The following is a 16,096-nucleotide window of genomic DNA, read 5'->3' as shown; positions in this document are numbered from 1 at the left end:
TATAAGTGATGATTTTCTAATTACCAATTATAAATAATAAGATAGTCAACTGGCATCCACAGCTAACTGTAGGCTCTCAGATATCCTGGTAGGCTAGCTTTCTCTGTCTTCTAACAAACTGATTTGGAAGTAGCAAGCCATACTCTTCTCAATGCAATTAAGAATGGAAGCACAGTCAAGTAGACTGAAACAAGTAGTCACTGAAACAAGATTGTGGTACTGAGGATAGGGATAAGAGAAATCAGAGACGGTCCATCCATAGAAAATTAAGTCAGAAAACAAAAAGATTTTTACTGAACCTGAGGCTCTTTGTCTTTCTGCTTTTTGCTTGGTCTCCTTAAGCATTAGAGCCTGTGGGCTCAGCTCAGACCATGCTTGCTGAAGAGAGACTCCTAGATTGACTCAGCCAAGTGATATGTGGAGACTTTATCATTGATTAGGGGGTTGGGGCAGAATGCCAATCCTGAGGACTAATGGGAATTCTTGCTGGTTTAATGATTTAGAAAAGCTATTTGCAAGGATGAGATAACAACTGTACAATAAGACACAGGTGAAGCTACTAAGTTTTAATCATGGGGGGGGGGAAGCAACAAATTAATCACTTGGTAGTAAAAGAGGACAAAGAGATCCTGGAGGACCCTCAGGATATATCTGTCGGTAGAAGAATTTTGTTTCCAAAAAGAATATGTCCATTTTCCTTGGGAGGACCCTTGAAATTTAGGAGGAAGACCCTTGGAAATCATGTGTTCAGTTACCATCACCTCTGGAGGTCACAATCATGCTTTGGTTCTGCTCTGAGCCCCATCACCGTAGCAACCAACACTCCCTCATGTCTGATGGCCTGATAAAGGAAGAAGAAGAGAAGGATTCCTGGTTTAGCCTGTGCTGTTGAGTGTACCCAAGAGGAAAACTCATGATGTGCTTCCAACCATTCTTGAACAAATGTGGTATCAATAGTGCCACTGGTTTTTGGAAATGTTGGAATGGCAAAAATGTTTGCATGGTGGAGAGGTACTGGCAGCAGTATGTGTGCTGGAATTTCATGACACCAAGTGAGAAGGCTTTCTGGCAAAAGTCAAGGAACAAATGGAATCACACACCATAACATCAGAACCTTATCCAGATTAGATGAAAACTGAGCTGGAGTCAAATCAGTGTTAGATGGCCAGGCAGGAACCACATGGAGAAAGGAGAAATGATGGCACTGAAGGCCAGGGGTTGGTCCACTTCGTGATTTAAATTAATTTGGGTCCCACGTTTATATGAATTAGTGATTCTACCTAAAGACCGAGAACATGACCATTACTCTCAGGATTAGAAGGAAGAGTCCAGAGAGTTTGATCATGAGACCATTTGATCTCATCTGTTCCAGTTTCCTTTTCTGTGCCAGGTACCCAGTTCCTAAACTTGTCTTTCAGTTTTATTCAATAAATACATATTGAGTAGTTATTCTCTGCTGGGTAGCATCTTACACACTGAGGAGACAAAGATGTTATAAGACATCATTCACAACCTAGAGGAGGAAGCTTACTAGGATGAATCCAGCACCTGTTTCTTGGCCTTGCTACATCCTTTTTTGACAGTCCCTCCCGGGACGTGAAGGACCAGTTATCCCACAGCTAACACCAAGCTTATCCTGATTCACGACTCTAGTCCTAACATCCTCTTCCTGAAGCTGATAGAATGGTCTAAGCCTGCTGATCCTCAGCCAAGCCTGACAAATGGACTAACATAGTGTTCCCTGTTCCTGACACTTCTCTGATCGTGCCTTACCATCCTGGGCTATGTTTGACAACAGGGATTCTGCCTATACCCAATGTGTGAAGTTTACCCTAGAGCAGTGGTTCTTAACTGGGGTCTTGGAGGCCTCTAGAAATCCTAGGAAAGCTACTGCCCCTCTCTCCAGGAAGAAAATGAGGATAATATATCATTTTTGTATTATAGGAGATTCTCCCCTTGCAGCATGGACTCCAAGTTAGGTACCCCTTCCCTAAATGAGAGATAAAAGCAAATAAAGCCAAGAGATCAAAGGTCAAATATGGATTCAAAAGAAGCGGGTTAGATGCTAAAGTCAGAGTACAAGATGACATTTCAGAATCAGAGAACAAGAAGCTAAAACTGCAAAAGGCTGTGGGGTGAAATTAAGAACATGGGATTGGAAGTAAGCATTCAAAACAGGATGGTGAAGATCATGAGGGACACTAAAGGAGAGTTCCGAGACTTTCTCTATTCTGAGTAGGGTACTGAGTAGCCCCTTTGTAGTGGTTCAATTCCACTTCTTAGTGGGATTCACTTCAAACTGAAGCAAACTGTTGAGAAGCTCTATTTCTCTTGTGGCAGAGTCTGCTTGTTGTTAACCGGTATCAATGTTCCATTACTTCATTCAATTTCATTCAGGGTTGCAATTCACCTAGCTCAAAGACTACATTTTCTAGCCTCCCTAGGTATGGCCATGGGACTAAGTTCTGGCCAGAGAAATGCTATGGGAAACCTTCTGAAAAGGTTTCTTAGAAGGCAAGAGTGTGTTCCCCTTTTGACTGCTTGCCCTCCCTCCTCCTCTTTCTTTCCTCCATCTCCCTCTCTCCCCTCCCTCGCTCTCTCCCTTCCTCTCTCTCTCAATCCTAATTCGGGAACACATAAGTAATGGCTAGAGCTCTAGCAGCCAGTCTGCGCCATGAGGTGATTCTGAATATGAGAGAGCCATGTGCTACAGTATGGATTAGAAAGTCACAAGGAACCTGGGTCGCTGGTGACTGTCAAACTGGGAGCTTCTTTAATGAGAGAAATAAACAATTTTCTATGTGGACTCTCTAACTTCACACTCCTAGATTTCTCCTTCTTACAGATGTGGCAGATGGCCCATCTTCACCTTAAAAGATAACATATCTAAGGGGACACTTAGTGAGCCCCTCTGGTGTCCAGAGATGATGAGAGACAGAAACAAAAGAGCTGGGAGCCATCTCAAACAGTGACAGTGACCTATGCAGTGGCTGCCGCTCTTAGGTGTGTTCGCTGCTCCTTGCATACACTGGGCACTTAAGACTGGCACCTCCTCCAGTCTTCCTCCAGAAGTGGCACTTCCTCCAGAGCCACTCTGTAGGATGGATATTATTATCTCCCACTTTCTGAAGAAGGAACTGAGGCTCAAAGGAATCCAGCAATCAGCTTTAAGATCTCAGTATGTTTCAGAGTCAGAATTCCGAGCCTTTTTACCTCCCAGCTGCTTCTCTGTGACAAACGAGACCGGCTTGCTCCAGATTCCTCTCTAACAACCTGCCTACCAGTACAAAGTGACTGATGACTCCCACAGAAAATTTCTCCTGTGTAATTTCTATGAAAATAAAGCACGGGATACTTGAAACATAACATAACAAAGGGCTGTGCTAGATCTTGCCATTACGATTATGTATTGTCATCAGGTGCTGGAGGGAAGGCTGTTGTTCGCACTTGGGTGCTGTTCAGCCTGCACGGTTGTGCTCAGGAGCCCCGTTTTGGAAGAGAAGAGCTGGGCATGCCGCAGGAAGCTACAGATCTGTGAGGTCTTCTTTGGGTCTCTTCACTGGGTCCTTGCCCGGAAGAACAAACCTCAAAGCTATATGCACAGGCAGGTATGAAAGCATGAACACCACTGGTCTTTCTATTTTCTGTTAGCAGTCCCATCCCTTATAACTTTGCCACTTGAATTGGGAGACTGGGTCATTCTTTTTTGAAAGACTATACTGAGGACTATAGTTCTTACTATTATCAGTGCACCGAAATGCAACAACAGTACAAGTCATCAACAGGAGTATATTACTAATTAACTCCTTCTCCTTTTGTCATTCTTTCCCAGGTTTATTTTTAACACCAACCCAGTGGGAGAGGGAACTTCCCCAGGGGAGCAAATTTCTGCATCAGCTTCTGACGGTGCCGCCACATTTCATGATGTTCCAGGAGAACAGACTTAGAACAATTTCTAGATAATAGTTATTACTTCTTCAGACAGTGCCTTGTCTCTAGACCGACAGAAACTATTTCACTGTTTTAAATAACCTTCTCTATCGATCTGCGGGAATCGGGTCATATTTTATAAATATCCACTGTGTTCAGTACAGCTGCAATTACTATGTGCCATTTAGTTGGACTGGCCTTGACCTCAGATGGCTGGGACATATTTTAGTGTTTCATGGCTGAGCTGAGGTAAGGAGAGAGTAAGGGACTTGATTTTATGAACACACACACAAAGGAGAATTTGTGAGATCTCTCTGATTGAAGAAAAACCTTTTAGGAGAATATCTGGTCAGGAACGGTTCGAAAGAGTGGGTTCCTTTTATTTACCTTGAGATTGGGCTACATGTACTAGGGAATTACAGCTGAAAATCCCACAGAAAACACACTTACAGACGCGGGGTGAATTCGGAGCCTATGTTAATAGGAGTACTTGGGCTTTAATGGATATATACCTTTCACTCTATTTTTCTCATTTACTTTGCAAACAGTTAAGTTTTTCAAAAGTTGTACTTCCCAATTTAAAATTGTTCCTTAGTGTGAGATGTTCCAATTAAGCATTAATGTCTTTTTTCAAGTTATAATTAGTACATTATGAGTCTGGGCTTGCTGATATATTTTTATCTCACAAATCATGCCAGAGTGAAGGCTGTAAAGGCAAGGTTTTTTAATTTTTTGTTAGAGGAGGCCATATAAGCAACTGCATCTTTGACCCCAATTCCTCTTGGCTCTTCATAACCTCAGTGCTCCAACACAGACACTCTGTGAAGTTAACCATGACTAGCAAACAGGGAGCATGAAAATCATTTTTGTTTTCCATCAATTTAATCTTTCATGTCTTTTAGCACTAAAGGCTTCACTTGTCACATTTGCTTTTTAAAAATTTGTCACTGTTGTTTTAAATTAGCAAACAAAGCAGGAATCCTTAGTTAATAGAAACCAACCTACCTATCTTTCTTTCTAAGATTTTATGTATTTATTTCAGGTAGAGAGAGAGAGAGAGAGAGTGAGAGAAAGTGGGAGCACAAGCCTGGGGGACAAAGGGAGAGGGAGAGGGAGAGGGAGGCACCTCACTGAGCAGGGAGCTGGACACCAGCTCAATTCCAGGAGGCAGGGCTCAGTCCTAGGACCCTCGAATCAGGACCTCAGCCAAAGGCAGATGCTTAACCAACTGAGCCACCCAGATGCCCCAATAGAAACTTTTCTGAGTGGAGTTAGGTATTTTGAGTTACAGCATTAAATAGCTTTGGTACACACACGTATCAATGTATAATTTTTAAAAAAGATGTATTTATTTATTTGAGAGAGGGAAGGAGAGCACAGGAGGGGGAGGTAGAGGGTAGAGAGAGAGAGGGAGAGAGAGTCTTGGGGCTTGATCTCACGACCCTGAGATCACAACCTGAGTCGACACCAAGAGTTGGATGCTTCCTCAAATGTGCGACCCAGGCAACCCAATATATATAACATTATAGTGACTTTTCAGGTTTTGTGGCTGGTAGCAGTTTGTTTAAGAAACATAGAATACCTGGAACTTTAATAACTTACATTCAATCTTGGTGTCAAATGGAATTTCTCATTTTCAGCAATACCCCCTTTCACCTAAATTCATTTTTCAAATCTACTTTATCATGAACTTAAAAAGTGGATGATTATTTTCTAAGTATTTCCACAGTAACTACAACCCATATAATTCTTATGTAGCTATTTAAAAAATTATTGTTAGAAACTTGTTCAATTATTTTCCCCTGGATACTTGAGTAGAATGTGGTTCCATGAGCTGGGTGTGTAGGTAGTGCTAAAACATTGCAGTGTTGAGAGAAAAGACAGTACTCAGTAGGCTATAACGACCCTCCATCAACTTGTAACCTGTCCTTGTCTCCAAATAGGGCATGTGTGTGTAGAGGAAACTGTGGGGCTATCACAAGACTACCCAAGAAGTACTTGTACCCCAGAGCCTTAGAGTCACTTTCATATAAATTTATAAGAAATTGGAAACAAATGAAGGCTTTGCTGACTCAAACAAGTATGGAAAAAATTTTAAATTCAGAAAAACAGTGAGTTCCCTTGAAAGGAATATGTATCACTACCAGCTGAATTTTGTTTTAGAATTTTTAAGTAGGCAATAGGTTGATCAAATTAGTTTGTGGCTCTCTGGCAGCTTTCACTGTGAAGGAAATATGCTCTAAATGATGAAGACAAATGTGCTTAGAAGGAAAAAGATCATATTCCAAAACGTGACCTCTTTAAGATCCATCATTAAGATACATGGTATCTTTTAACATGAAATTTCACACTAAATTCTGAAAGCTAGGATTATTCTTTCTTACAACTGTGCTCTTATTAAATTGCATTATTCATTAAAAATAGCTTATTGAGTGTTTACTATTAAATCAGAACTGTGATAAACCGAAAGATTGTAAGAGAAAAGAGGACTAAGACAATTGTAATAAAATTATCATAGAACCATTGGAAGTGGACTTTTAAAGCAACAAGCCATAATCACATATCATGGGTGCTTATATGAAGATAATATGTGGAACTTACATATTGGTATTAGCAGTTGATGTCAGCCATTCGCCAGCTAAACCAATTATATCCAATCCAGTGGAGAGCTGGTTGAAAAATCGAGGATGACCTGGGGAGATGAATAAGAGGCAAGCATCAAGGCAAACCCAAATTTTTCAAGCTGTCTCCAAAGCAAAAGTCTGGCCATATAGATCGTGCCTCCATCCCAGGAGTCTAATGGAAGGAAGGGCAGGTTGACCCAAGCTATACTAACCTTTAGCATTACTGAGGGTCCCCAACTTATGCTTCTGAAGCAGAATGTTTTTTAAGTTAAAAAAAAAAAATCCTATGTCATGACACTAATAATCTTTCCAGTATCTAATTTGTTGATTTTCAGATGAACTTCTCTGTCATAATAATTTTTGAAATTACAAATCAGGATGTGGTGTTCCTAGTTTTATCTATAAATATTTCAACTTGTAATTTAACATTTCAAGGATTTAAGATCAAGTGGGTCAACATTAACTGATGGAGGAGAGCCTGCAGGCCTCAGAGAGGGCCTGTGGCTCTGTGGACCAAACCAAGCCTGCGGAAAGTGCCAGACTATTGCTGATTCTGGGGGCATGCCGTCTCTGGATCTCCGTGTCACTCAAATATGATGTCAGGCATTGGCATCTTTTGTCCCTACAGTCAGGTGACCATTAAACTAAATTTATTGCTGAGATGACCCGGCACTTCCTCTGTGAAACAGAGGCAAATATAGTCTCCTTTACGCATCAAGTTGTTGGTACAATAATTGTTACTACTTTATAACTCTAAAAACCTGGGCAACACAGAGTATGCTTTAATGGGCTTTGTTCTCAGCAAATTCAGGATTATTGCCAAGTTTTGGCCAACTTGGCGTTCACAGGAAAACTCGATCCCACATCAGCAGGCTTGGCTAGGCTGTCATGAAGGTGTCAATGCAATAGATTATCTAGGGGTGTGTGACAGAGAACTGGTGTTAGAGAGATATGCTGACTGCTCTGTTTCCAGTAGAAATTGCTTTTGCCTCTGAAATGACTGTCCGAGAGCTACTCTTTGACTGGTCCTGGTCTGAGCCTGCTCTCTGAAAATGTCTGCTTTTCCTCATACATAAGGGAGACTCATTTAGAGCATCCAGACTATGACTTCTTATATGAGAATATACTAATCACCATATCTCAAGAGTACTAAAAACATAATACTGATCTTCAGGGAAAAAAGTGAAAGAAGCATAAACAGTAAGATTAGTGTAATTATGGGCCCAGATTCCAGACATTCGTGTAGATTACTCTCAATAGCTTAGACTAGTTCCCTTTATTCTATTTTTCTCAGTGCCAACAGAATCTATGAGATCTCCTGCAACATGACAAATTTTGTTGCTGTCTGTTAAAAAATACACAATATCCTTTTGAAAAATTTTAACAATAAATATATTTTTAGAATATTTTATTTATTTATTTGAGATAGAGATAAAGACAGAGAGAGCCGAAGAGAGCACAAGTTGTTGGTAAAGAGAGCACAAGTTGTTGGAGAGGGAGAGAGAAGAGAGGGAGAAGCAGGCTCCCTGGTGAGCAAGAGCCCAATGTGGGACTCAATCCCAGGACCCTGGAATCATGACCTGAGCTGAAGGCAGATGTTCAACTGACTGAGCCACCCAGGCACCCCTTAACAATAAACATCTCTAGACAAGACCAAATATATATGTATATATTTATCATAAATAAAAGGAATCACACTATTTGACAATGTATCAAAGCCACTCAATATGGCAGAGACAAATGATGGACAAAGACAGACAGACAGAATGACAAAAATGCCCTCAAATAAATATGAAACAGTATCTCTTTGTCCATTAAATACATAAAGGAAATGAAGTTGTCTAAAACCTTGCTTTTATCTTACGACTACAGCATTATGCCCCCAAAACCTTATACCAGAATTTCTATCAAGTAACAAAGTGACCTCTTTTAAATTTAAATTTCAATTTGCTATATTTGATGGAATAACAGATGATAGATGTGCTAGTAAGTCAGGTAGGGAGAGAAAGAGTTACTGTTCAAAGTTAACTTTTTCAACAAATAAACTTCAAGGAAAAAAACGGAGGGGGAATCTGTGAAGAGATACTAAGCAATTACAACGAGTAGAACTTGCTTGGATCCTGACTCAGACGAATTGTAACATTCATGAGACCACTGGGAATTTGAGCACCGACTGGATATTTGATATTAAGGAACAGTAAATTTTGGATTTTTTTAATCTAACAATGATATTGTGGTTATTTATTTATTTTTAAAGATATATTTTTTACTTGAGAGAGAGAGAGCACATGCATGAATGGTGGGGGAAGGGGCAGAGGCAGAGGGAGAGAGAGAATCTCAAGCAGACTCCCCACTGAGTGCTGAGCTTGCTCCAGGCTCCATCTCATGACCCTGAGATCATGATCTGAGCCGAAGCCAACAGCTGACTGACTAACTAAGCCATCCGGGTGCCCCAAGTGGTTATTTATTTTTTAAAGAGCTCTTGAGGAGGCATCTGGGTGGCTCAACTCCTGATTTCAGCTCAGATCATGATCTCAGAGTCATGAGATCGAGCCTGAGGTGAGCTCCACACTCAGTGGGGAGTCTGCTTGAGATTCTCTCTCTCCCTCTGCCTCTGCCCCTGGCCCCCTCTAAAAGAAAAGAGTTTTTGAGAATGAAGAATATTTATGGATGAAATAGTATATCTGAGATTTGCTTCCACATAATAGAGAAGAGGGGGAGGGGGAGGGGTCAAAGTGAAACAAATTTGTTGGGAGCTGGTAAGAGTCGAAGCTGAGTGCTGGTTCCATAGGGTTCATTATACTATTCTACTTCTGTACAAGTTTAAATTTTTCCATTAAAAAAAGGTGAAAAAGAAGAAAAACTAAGGAAGTTTGTACAGCTACTGTGATGGAAGGCTGACCAGTGTCTGTGTCAGGTCATGAAGAATCTATACAATTCTGGTTCCTTTGTTTGGAAATACTTTATTCATTTGTAAAGAAATTTCCAAATACCATCATACTCTCTTCACAAACTGAGGCCTGCTCAGTATGTTTTCACTATTAAAGCCCAATTCATTATTTTGGCTGAGTAGTAATATCCTTTAAGAAACAAAACAAAACAACCTACCTTCCACTTTGTGTAACTCCCTGCGGGGTTTACCCGATTGCCCTGATCTACATCTAAATTCTGGCTCGGCAATCAGGAGGTGTGTTCTCCTGTGGTGGCAAGAGTCTGCCTTCCCGGGGTCAAAGCCCTGAGATGCAGCAGAAGGTTTCACAGGGCCTGAGAGGTCTTGAACTCTGTGAATGAAAGTACCTGCTCCCAGAAGCCGTGCTGAAGGGCAGGGATGATCGGCTGCAGGCTAACTAAGTGGAGGCCCACGTGGGACCCACAGGGCCCATGCTCCTACGGCCATGTGATGCTTCCGTTTTGTACGCAATAGGAGCTACTAGTTATGACAAACCCCCATGTTTTTCTTTGAAGGACAACACTATTCTGAGCTTTAATGATCCAAGTACATGGTCTCATCTCTCTGAGAAAGTGCACTCAGAGAGGCCTGACAAAACAAAACAAAAGCCACTGGGCTAAAGCAAGCCCAGCTAAGACATCCAGGGAGAATCGGGACCCTTCTTTGATCTAGCTGTGTAATACTACTCGATCTCCATCAGGAATAGGTTAGCCATCAGGCCAAGGTGAGCCGTAACTAAATTGATGCGCGTGCTTTTCTTTAAAAATCAAACACAGACCTTATAACATAATTAAGCCTTGTCCATTCTGCAGTTAATCGAGGAAGCTACACTTATTTCCGTGGCCTTGGCAGACCTCATAAGCAGTCTGGGATTCCTTATTTAAAAATGCCTCTTTGAGTGACCTCATTATTTCATTACAACACTCTGTATTTGACACCCAAGAGTCTTACCCAGCTCTGTCACCACCAAGCTCCCTAGTCTTGTCCTTAAATCTGTCTTCACGTGAAAGGGATCACAGAGGAGAGTGAGAGAGAGAGAAGAAAAAAGAATGAGGGGATACCAGGGGCTCCCCTGTGGGGGCAACTTGGCCAGGCCCTGCCAGTTCCTGCAGCACTGTGTGCCCAAGGGCTCAGGGAAACCAGGCTGCTTCTGGGGAAAGACAGCAGTGAGAAGAAAGCATTGTTTCCCTCCTAGGCTTAGAAATAGCCGGATAGGGATCCAGAAAGTCCTTGAACTTGAGCCACTTCACCTGAGGCACCTGGGAAGTAAGCACTTTGGCCAGGACCACTGATAAGAGAGAGTTCCTATAACATGAAAAGGAGGCAAGAGGGCTTCCTCAAGGGCCCCCTGTTAAAGATATGACTTGGAGAGTCTGAACTCCAGAAACTGGAGTAAGATGCAAATGGTGTATGCGTATGTGATACTTTTGCCTAGCCAGCAGAAGGCACTGTAGGTTGCACTGTGTCCCTCAGAAAGATATGTTCAAGTCCTAACCTCTGATTCCTGTGAGTGTGACCTTATTTGGAAAGAGGGCCTTTGCAGATGTCATCAAGTTAGGGTGAGGCCATAACTGAATGCAGCAGGCCTAATCCAAAGATTGGTGTACTCATGGGAAGAGAACACTTTGGACACAATCACAGGACACCAAGGGAAGATGAAGGTAGGGATTAGAGTGATGCATGTGCAAGCCAAGGAATGACCTCAACCACCAGACACAGGGACAGGCAAGGACAGACCTTCCCCAAGAGTATTCAGAGACAGTATGGCCTGGCGCACCTAAATTTCAAAATTCCAGCCTCCAGAACCGTGAGAGAATACATTTCTGTTGTTTTGAGTCCCCTAGTGTGTGGTCATTTGCTTCAGCAGCCCTAAAAAACTAACATAGAAAGGGAAGGCACTGAGCCCAATCCTCCCCAGTATTAGGGATAGGCAAGTATAGGATTTATCAGAATGAAATGGGCATGAAACAGAGGAGAGAAAAGAAATAGGGGGCAGGTCATTCTGCTCTTTTCAGACTGTGAATAAATCCAAAGAATGAAAACTCTTTATACAGAACTTGACACAGCCTCAGGTGTTTGTATCTTTAAATGTATGTTTACAACAAAAAATGATGATGAGCTCTTGCCTAGGTAGGACCCTCCATCCCCGGGCACTGCCCAAGGTTGTTCTATGGTCACTGAACTCACCACTACCTTCCCTCACTGCCGGGTTTCCCCTAGTTGACCGGCAAGAATGTGATGGAGCGCAAGGCTCCTCCCACATGTCCCTCTGGCTCTCACCCTTACCTGTACGGACCCCATACTTCAGGGTGTCTCTGCAGTCAACCAAGATCTGCTCCAGGGACTCGGGGTGGTCCGACAGCTCCAAGTTGAAGCCCTCCATGCCTTCCAGCAGCTGGTGTGGGTGATGGAAGTCCAGCACCTTGGTGGAGCGGTCGAATGTCTTACGGACATAGTTGAGGAGTATGTCTACCACTTCCAGTAGGAACTGCACAGTTTGCTCCTCCCCGTTCTTAGCCGGAAGCAAATCTGAGTGGGGGGGGGGTGGGGGAGCCAACAAGTGGTTATGGCTGGGCTCCTGTCTAGGTTTCCTCAGCCCAGAAATCCCAAATACCAGGCCTGGTATCTCTACGGACCTAATTTACTCCAGGTTATGTATACGCATGGGTAATGTGACATACCATCTCCCCAGAAAAATACACACATGCCGGCACACAGAGGTTTTGCATACACTTTCTGAAGGTTGACAGACTTTCTGGTAGTTAGGCTGCTCATAGATGGAGAGCTTTGAGAAGCCATGAGCGGCCAGTCACAGCTGTTGTCCACTTCAGAATGACTGGGCACCTGTCAGGAGCGTGATGGAGGCCTCTGCCCTGCTGCCCTGCGACCAGGTGTGTCTCACTACATCTGATTCATGCACTGGCCTTCTGGTTGACCATTATAATACACTTGATTGTTGATGGTAGAGGCTGAGATCCCCCTTGCAGAGTGGTCCTCTGTAGTGTCCTTAGAAAAGAAGAGCTCAAAGGTGGGCCTCAGAAAGGTGGGAGAGGGGACTCCCACATCTCTCTCTCTCGACCTCATCCTTTGGGCTTGGGCACTGGGATGTCCAGGGGTGATTTGGGGTACCAGCCTCTGGTAGACATAGTCAGGTTGGGTTAACCTGGGAGGAGAACCAGAGGGGGCACGACAGACGTTTTCGGCCCTAACTCAAGAGCAGATTGGCTTTACATGATGCTCTGTGTAGCCTCCCTGGATTATCTCTGAGGATTAATGAAGTCTGACTGACTGTTTGGACCTGGCCTATAGGGAGTTAATGGAAGGGGGCAAAAAGGGATTTATTTTCAAGCTGTTCAGGAGAGATGAGGAAAGAAAGCTCTCCTCAGATCAGAGTTGTGGGGGCAGCAGTAATAATGAAAGATCTCCAAAAGGAAAACGAGTTTCAGAACAACACTTGGTCATTGGGCCCAGGCACACAGCTTCCCCCAGAGTGATTTTGTCATTGTTGCTGACCTTGGAAGATAAATGCTATTATGGGAATCACTGGATTTTCCTTATATGTGAGATTCTTTTGGATTCTGAGAGTCTACGAAACCATATTTTTCCCTGCAAGTGTCCCGACTTGACTGTTTTTACCGACTGCCCTCATCCAGCTTCCAAAATGATGAAGTCCTGGGCCATACGGAAGAAAGGAGGATATTATATTTAAATACTAGAAAAACCGTTTCATGACAGTTCAGAAGGAGTCATGATAGTTTTGGTCAAAGAAGTAAATTTCAGGAAAAAGTCAAGAAACCTACTGGATAGTACTGGACAGGACCAGGGAAGGTTGGGGGGTGGGGAGAGTAGGAGGTGGGGACTACCTCGAGCAAACAGGTTGGAGAAGTCGGTCTCCGTGCGCCGGAAACGGCCATCCCTGTCACTATTTTCACAGGAAAGCAGGTTCTTGGAGGACTGCCTCTCCTTGAAGGCGCTCACAAGCCGGCTCTTCTCTTCCAGGCTATTGGTCCTTTGCAAGAAGCCTAGAGCACAAGAAGCTAGGTCAGAAAGAATGCACTGAATTCCCAGCCTCGGAGGGTCAGCTGCCAGCCCAGGTCCACTGTTCAAGCAGTGTTCTTGCTTCCTGAGAAGAAGCTGAGTGTCTGCATTTTATACATAAGGGCTTTGGCACTGCTGGCCTTCAGGGGGGGAAGGGGCAGTGCCAAGTGTCATCAGTGGCACAGACCCAGTCATGCAAGAGAGAAAAACAGAAAGCAAAGCCCATTCCCCTCTCTGACCATGACTCTGAACTCAGAATTAAGTCAATTGGACAGCTTCCACTCCAGTAACCAGCTCCAGGATGGGGCTTTAAGGGGAAGGACACAATTGGAGAGGATGCTGCTGGCACTGGGTTTATGGGCTGTGCAGCCAGAGGAAGGAGGGGGCGAGGACCAGCAGAGGGAGGAGGCTGTGAGGACCAGCACTGGGGGTTAGGGAAGATGCTTTCCTCGGGTACCAGCTAACACTCATGGGGTTGAATATAAGTGTGATTTCTCTGACCCATGCCTGAAGTGAAGTTGTCTCCCCACCACCCCCCTCTCCTTGAATAAAGGTCTTGGGGAAAGAGATAAGGAAGCGTACAACCTCATGTGTGATGACATTTCATCCTGGAAATACTTACTGAGCACCTAGGGTGGAAAAGCACTTTGCTAAACATCTAGGACAGGGGACAGATGAAGATAAATGAGACAGATCTTCTACCCTCCAGGAACTTAACAGTTCGGCAGATGGGAACCAGTGTTGTAACAAAGCCAGAAAGCCTTCCAGAACCCCATAGAACTGAACTTGGAGCCCAGGGCAGGGTACAAAGCACCTCATCTCTGCCCCTCAGAAGGAGTAGAAATCTCTGCTGCCTGAGGTGAGCAACACAAACACCACTGGTGGCAAATGGAGAAGCAGGTTGAGGCAAAAAAGCTGGAGACTCTGCCAATGAGGAGCACACTCCTTCCCCTAGTACCTACACCCATTCCATCTGGGGCTCAGGACCTGCTGACCCACTCCTTCCCTCAGCACCTCTTCCAATTATGCCTCAAGCTTAGCCCAAAATGCAACACACTGAAAAGAAGAAGAAAGTTCTAAGCTTCTTAGTGACCCCAAAGCTGTCTTTGTAGATACCAAGATCCTTGGGGAGTCATGCACATCACAAGACAGGCTTGGAGGAAAGTCCCAGGAGGTTCAAGGAGAGGCAAGTTAATCTGGGGAATTCAGCTTTACTTCCCCAGGACTGCAATTCAGCGGCAAGGGGTGGAGGAAGGAGGGATGCAGGGGAAGGCTGCAGTGACTGGACTCCTCCCACGCACAGGAGCAGGGTCTATTTTTGGAAGGAAGAAAGGTAGAGGCACCAGGCCTTTCATTGTTCCAAGCGCCTTGTAAACTTATCGCTGAAGCCCCCAAGGACAGCGGGAGGGGGTAAGACACTGTAATAGAGTCTACACTTGGCGGTAAAGGTGGGGGCTTGTATCCTGGTCCTCACCTTCCCTCCTGCTTTCTGAATTCCCCATACAAAGCCCAGAGTCCCAAACCAGGAGCCAACCCTCATTTGCCAGAAGTGTGTTAGGAGCACTCGGCTCCTGAATTCCAGGACTGCTCCCCGGCACCTGGAACAGTGAGCTATGGAATTTGCCAGGCTGAAAAGACCAAATCCATGGGGCCTAATGGAGGTGGGGTCCTGCCCACTGAACTCCTACTCTTCAGGTGTCTGACCTCTGGTTGGCTCTGTCTCATTCCTTGGGAAAGCCTTGAGTCTCTAGAGTGAAACCCCTTAGAATGCCTTCCAGGGCAGCGGCAGGACCTATGACCTATGACCTGACTTTGGATATTAGCTTGCAGTCTGACACAGGCAGTCCCAGAGCTGTCCTGATAGGATTGAGAGATAACAATTATGACCCAACTTTAAATCTGCATCTCATCCCTGGACCACACTGTTTGGGGTGCACTAGGAATCTGTATTTCCTATAAATCTTATATTTACCTTTTGAAAAGCATACTTACGTTGCATTATAAATTGTGTTCAAAACCATTAATTTGCTAATATGAACACTTAATGCATATTATTATCAGAATAACCATATCTTGGAAGGTATTTGTTTTCTAAAATATCAGACCCCTCAAGAAAAGGTAAATGACCAAGTTCTCTCCAGGCTCTGAGAGGCTCTGGAAAGAAACGTATGCTTCTCCAAGGGTGACCAGGTGGTGGATGACATTGAAGTCCGTGCTTTGAACAACTTCCCTGGCTAGCCAGGGGTCCTGGAAGCACAGCTCTCTGAGACTGAAGCAGACTGTATTTTCTCCTGCTCTGCATGCCACCTGTAAGGTCCTAGTTTCAACAACGAGTGACTGGTAACCCAGCATATGTTGAGCATAACTCAACATTCCCAAGAGGCAAAAGGAAAAGCAGAGGGAAGCCAAAGCTGCACCTGACTTTGGTCAGCTTGTCACACCCCAGTTAGCTTTAAGGGGAGAACAGGAGGCAAACCCTGTCATGACTGCTCCTCTGGGCAGAGGGGAGATCCTGAGGCTGGTTCCTCACCCCTGCTCCCAAACTCAAAGGCCT

General features: G+C 44.1%; 1 protein-coding gene across 1 annotated transcript in view; it reads right to left on the bottom strand.

Annotated features, from left to right (window-relative positions):
* GAD1 (glutamate decarboxylase 1) overlaps positions 1-16,096 on the bottom strand; it is a 40,230-nt gene that overhangs the window by 15,773 nt on the left and 8,361 nt on the right. The window contains exons 4-6 of the mRNA XM_032355914.1: positions 13,368-13,526; positions 11,791-12,033; positions 6,532-6,622 (exon numbers count right to left, since the gene is read on the bottom strand). Coding sequence (XP_032211805.1) covers positions 6,532-6,622; positions 11,791-12,033; positions 13,368-13,526 — 493 coding nt within the window. The remainder of the gene's footprint in view (positions 1-6,531; positions 6,623-11,790; positions 12,034-13,367; positions 13,527-16,096) is intronic.

This window comes from Mustela erminea, chromosome 8 (genome assembly GCF_009829155.1).
Source record: "Mustela erminea isolate mMusErm1 chromosome 8, mMusErm1.Pri, whole genome shotgun sequence".
NCBI classification, from domain to species: Eukaryota; Metazoa; Chordata; class Mammalia; order Carnivora; family Mustelidae; genus Mustela; species Mustela erminea.
The sequence above is the reverse complement of the archived record's forward strand: the minus strand, read 5'-3'. Positions and strand labels throughout refer to the sequence as shown.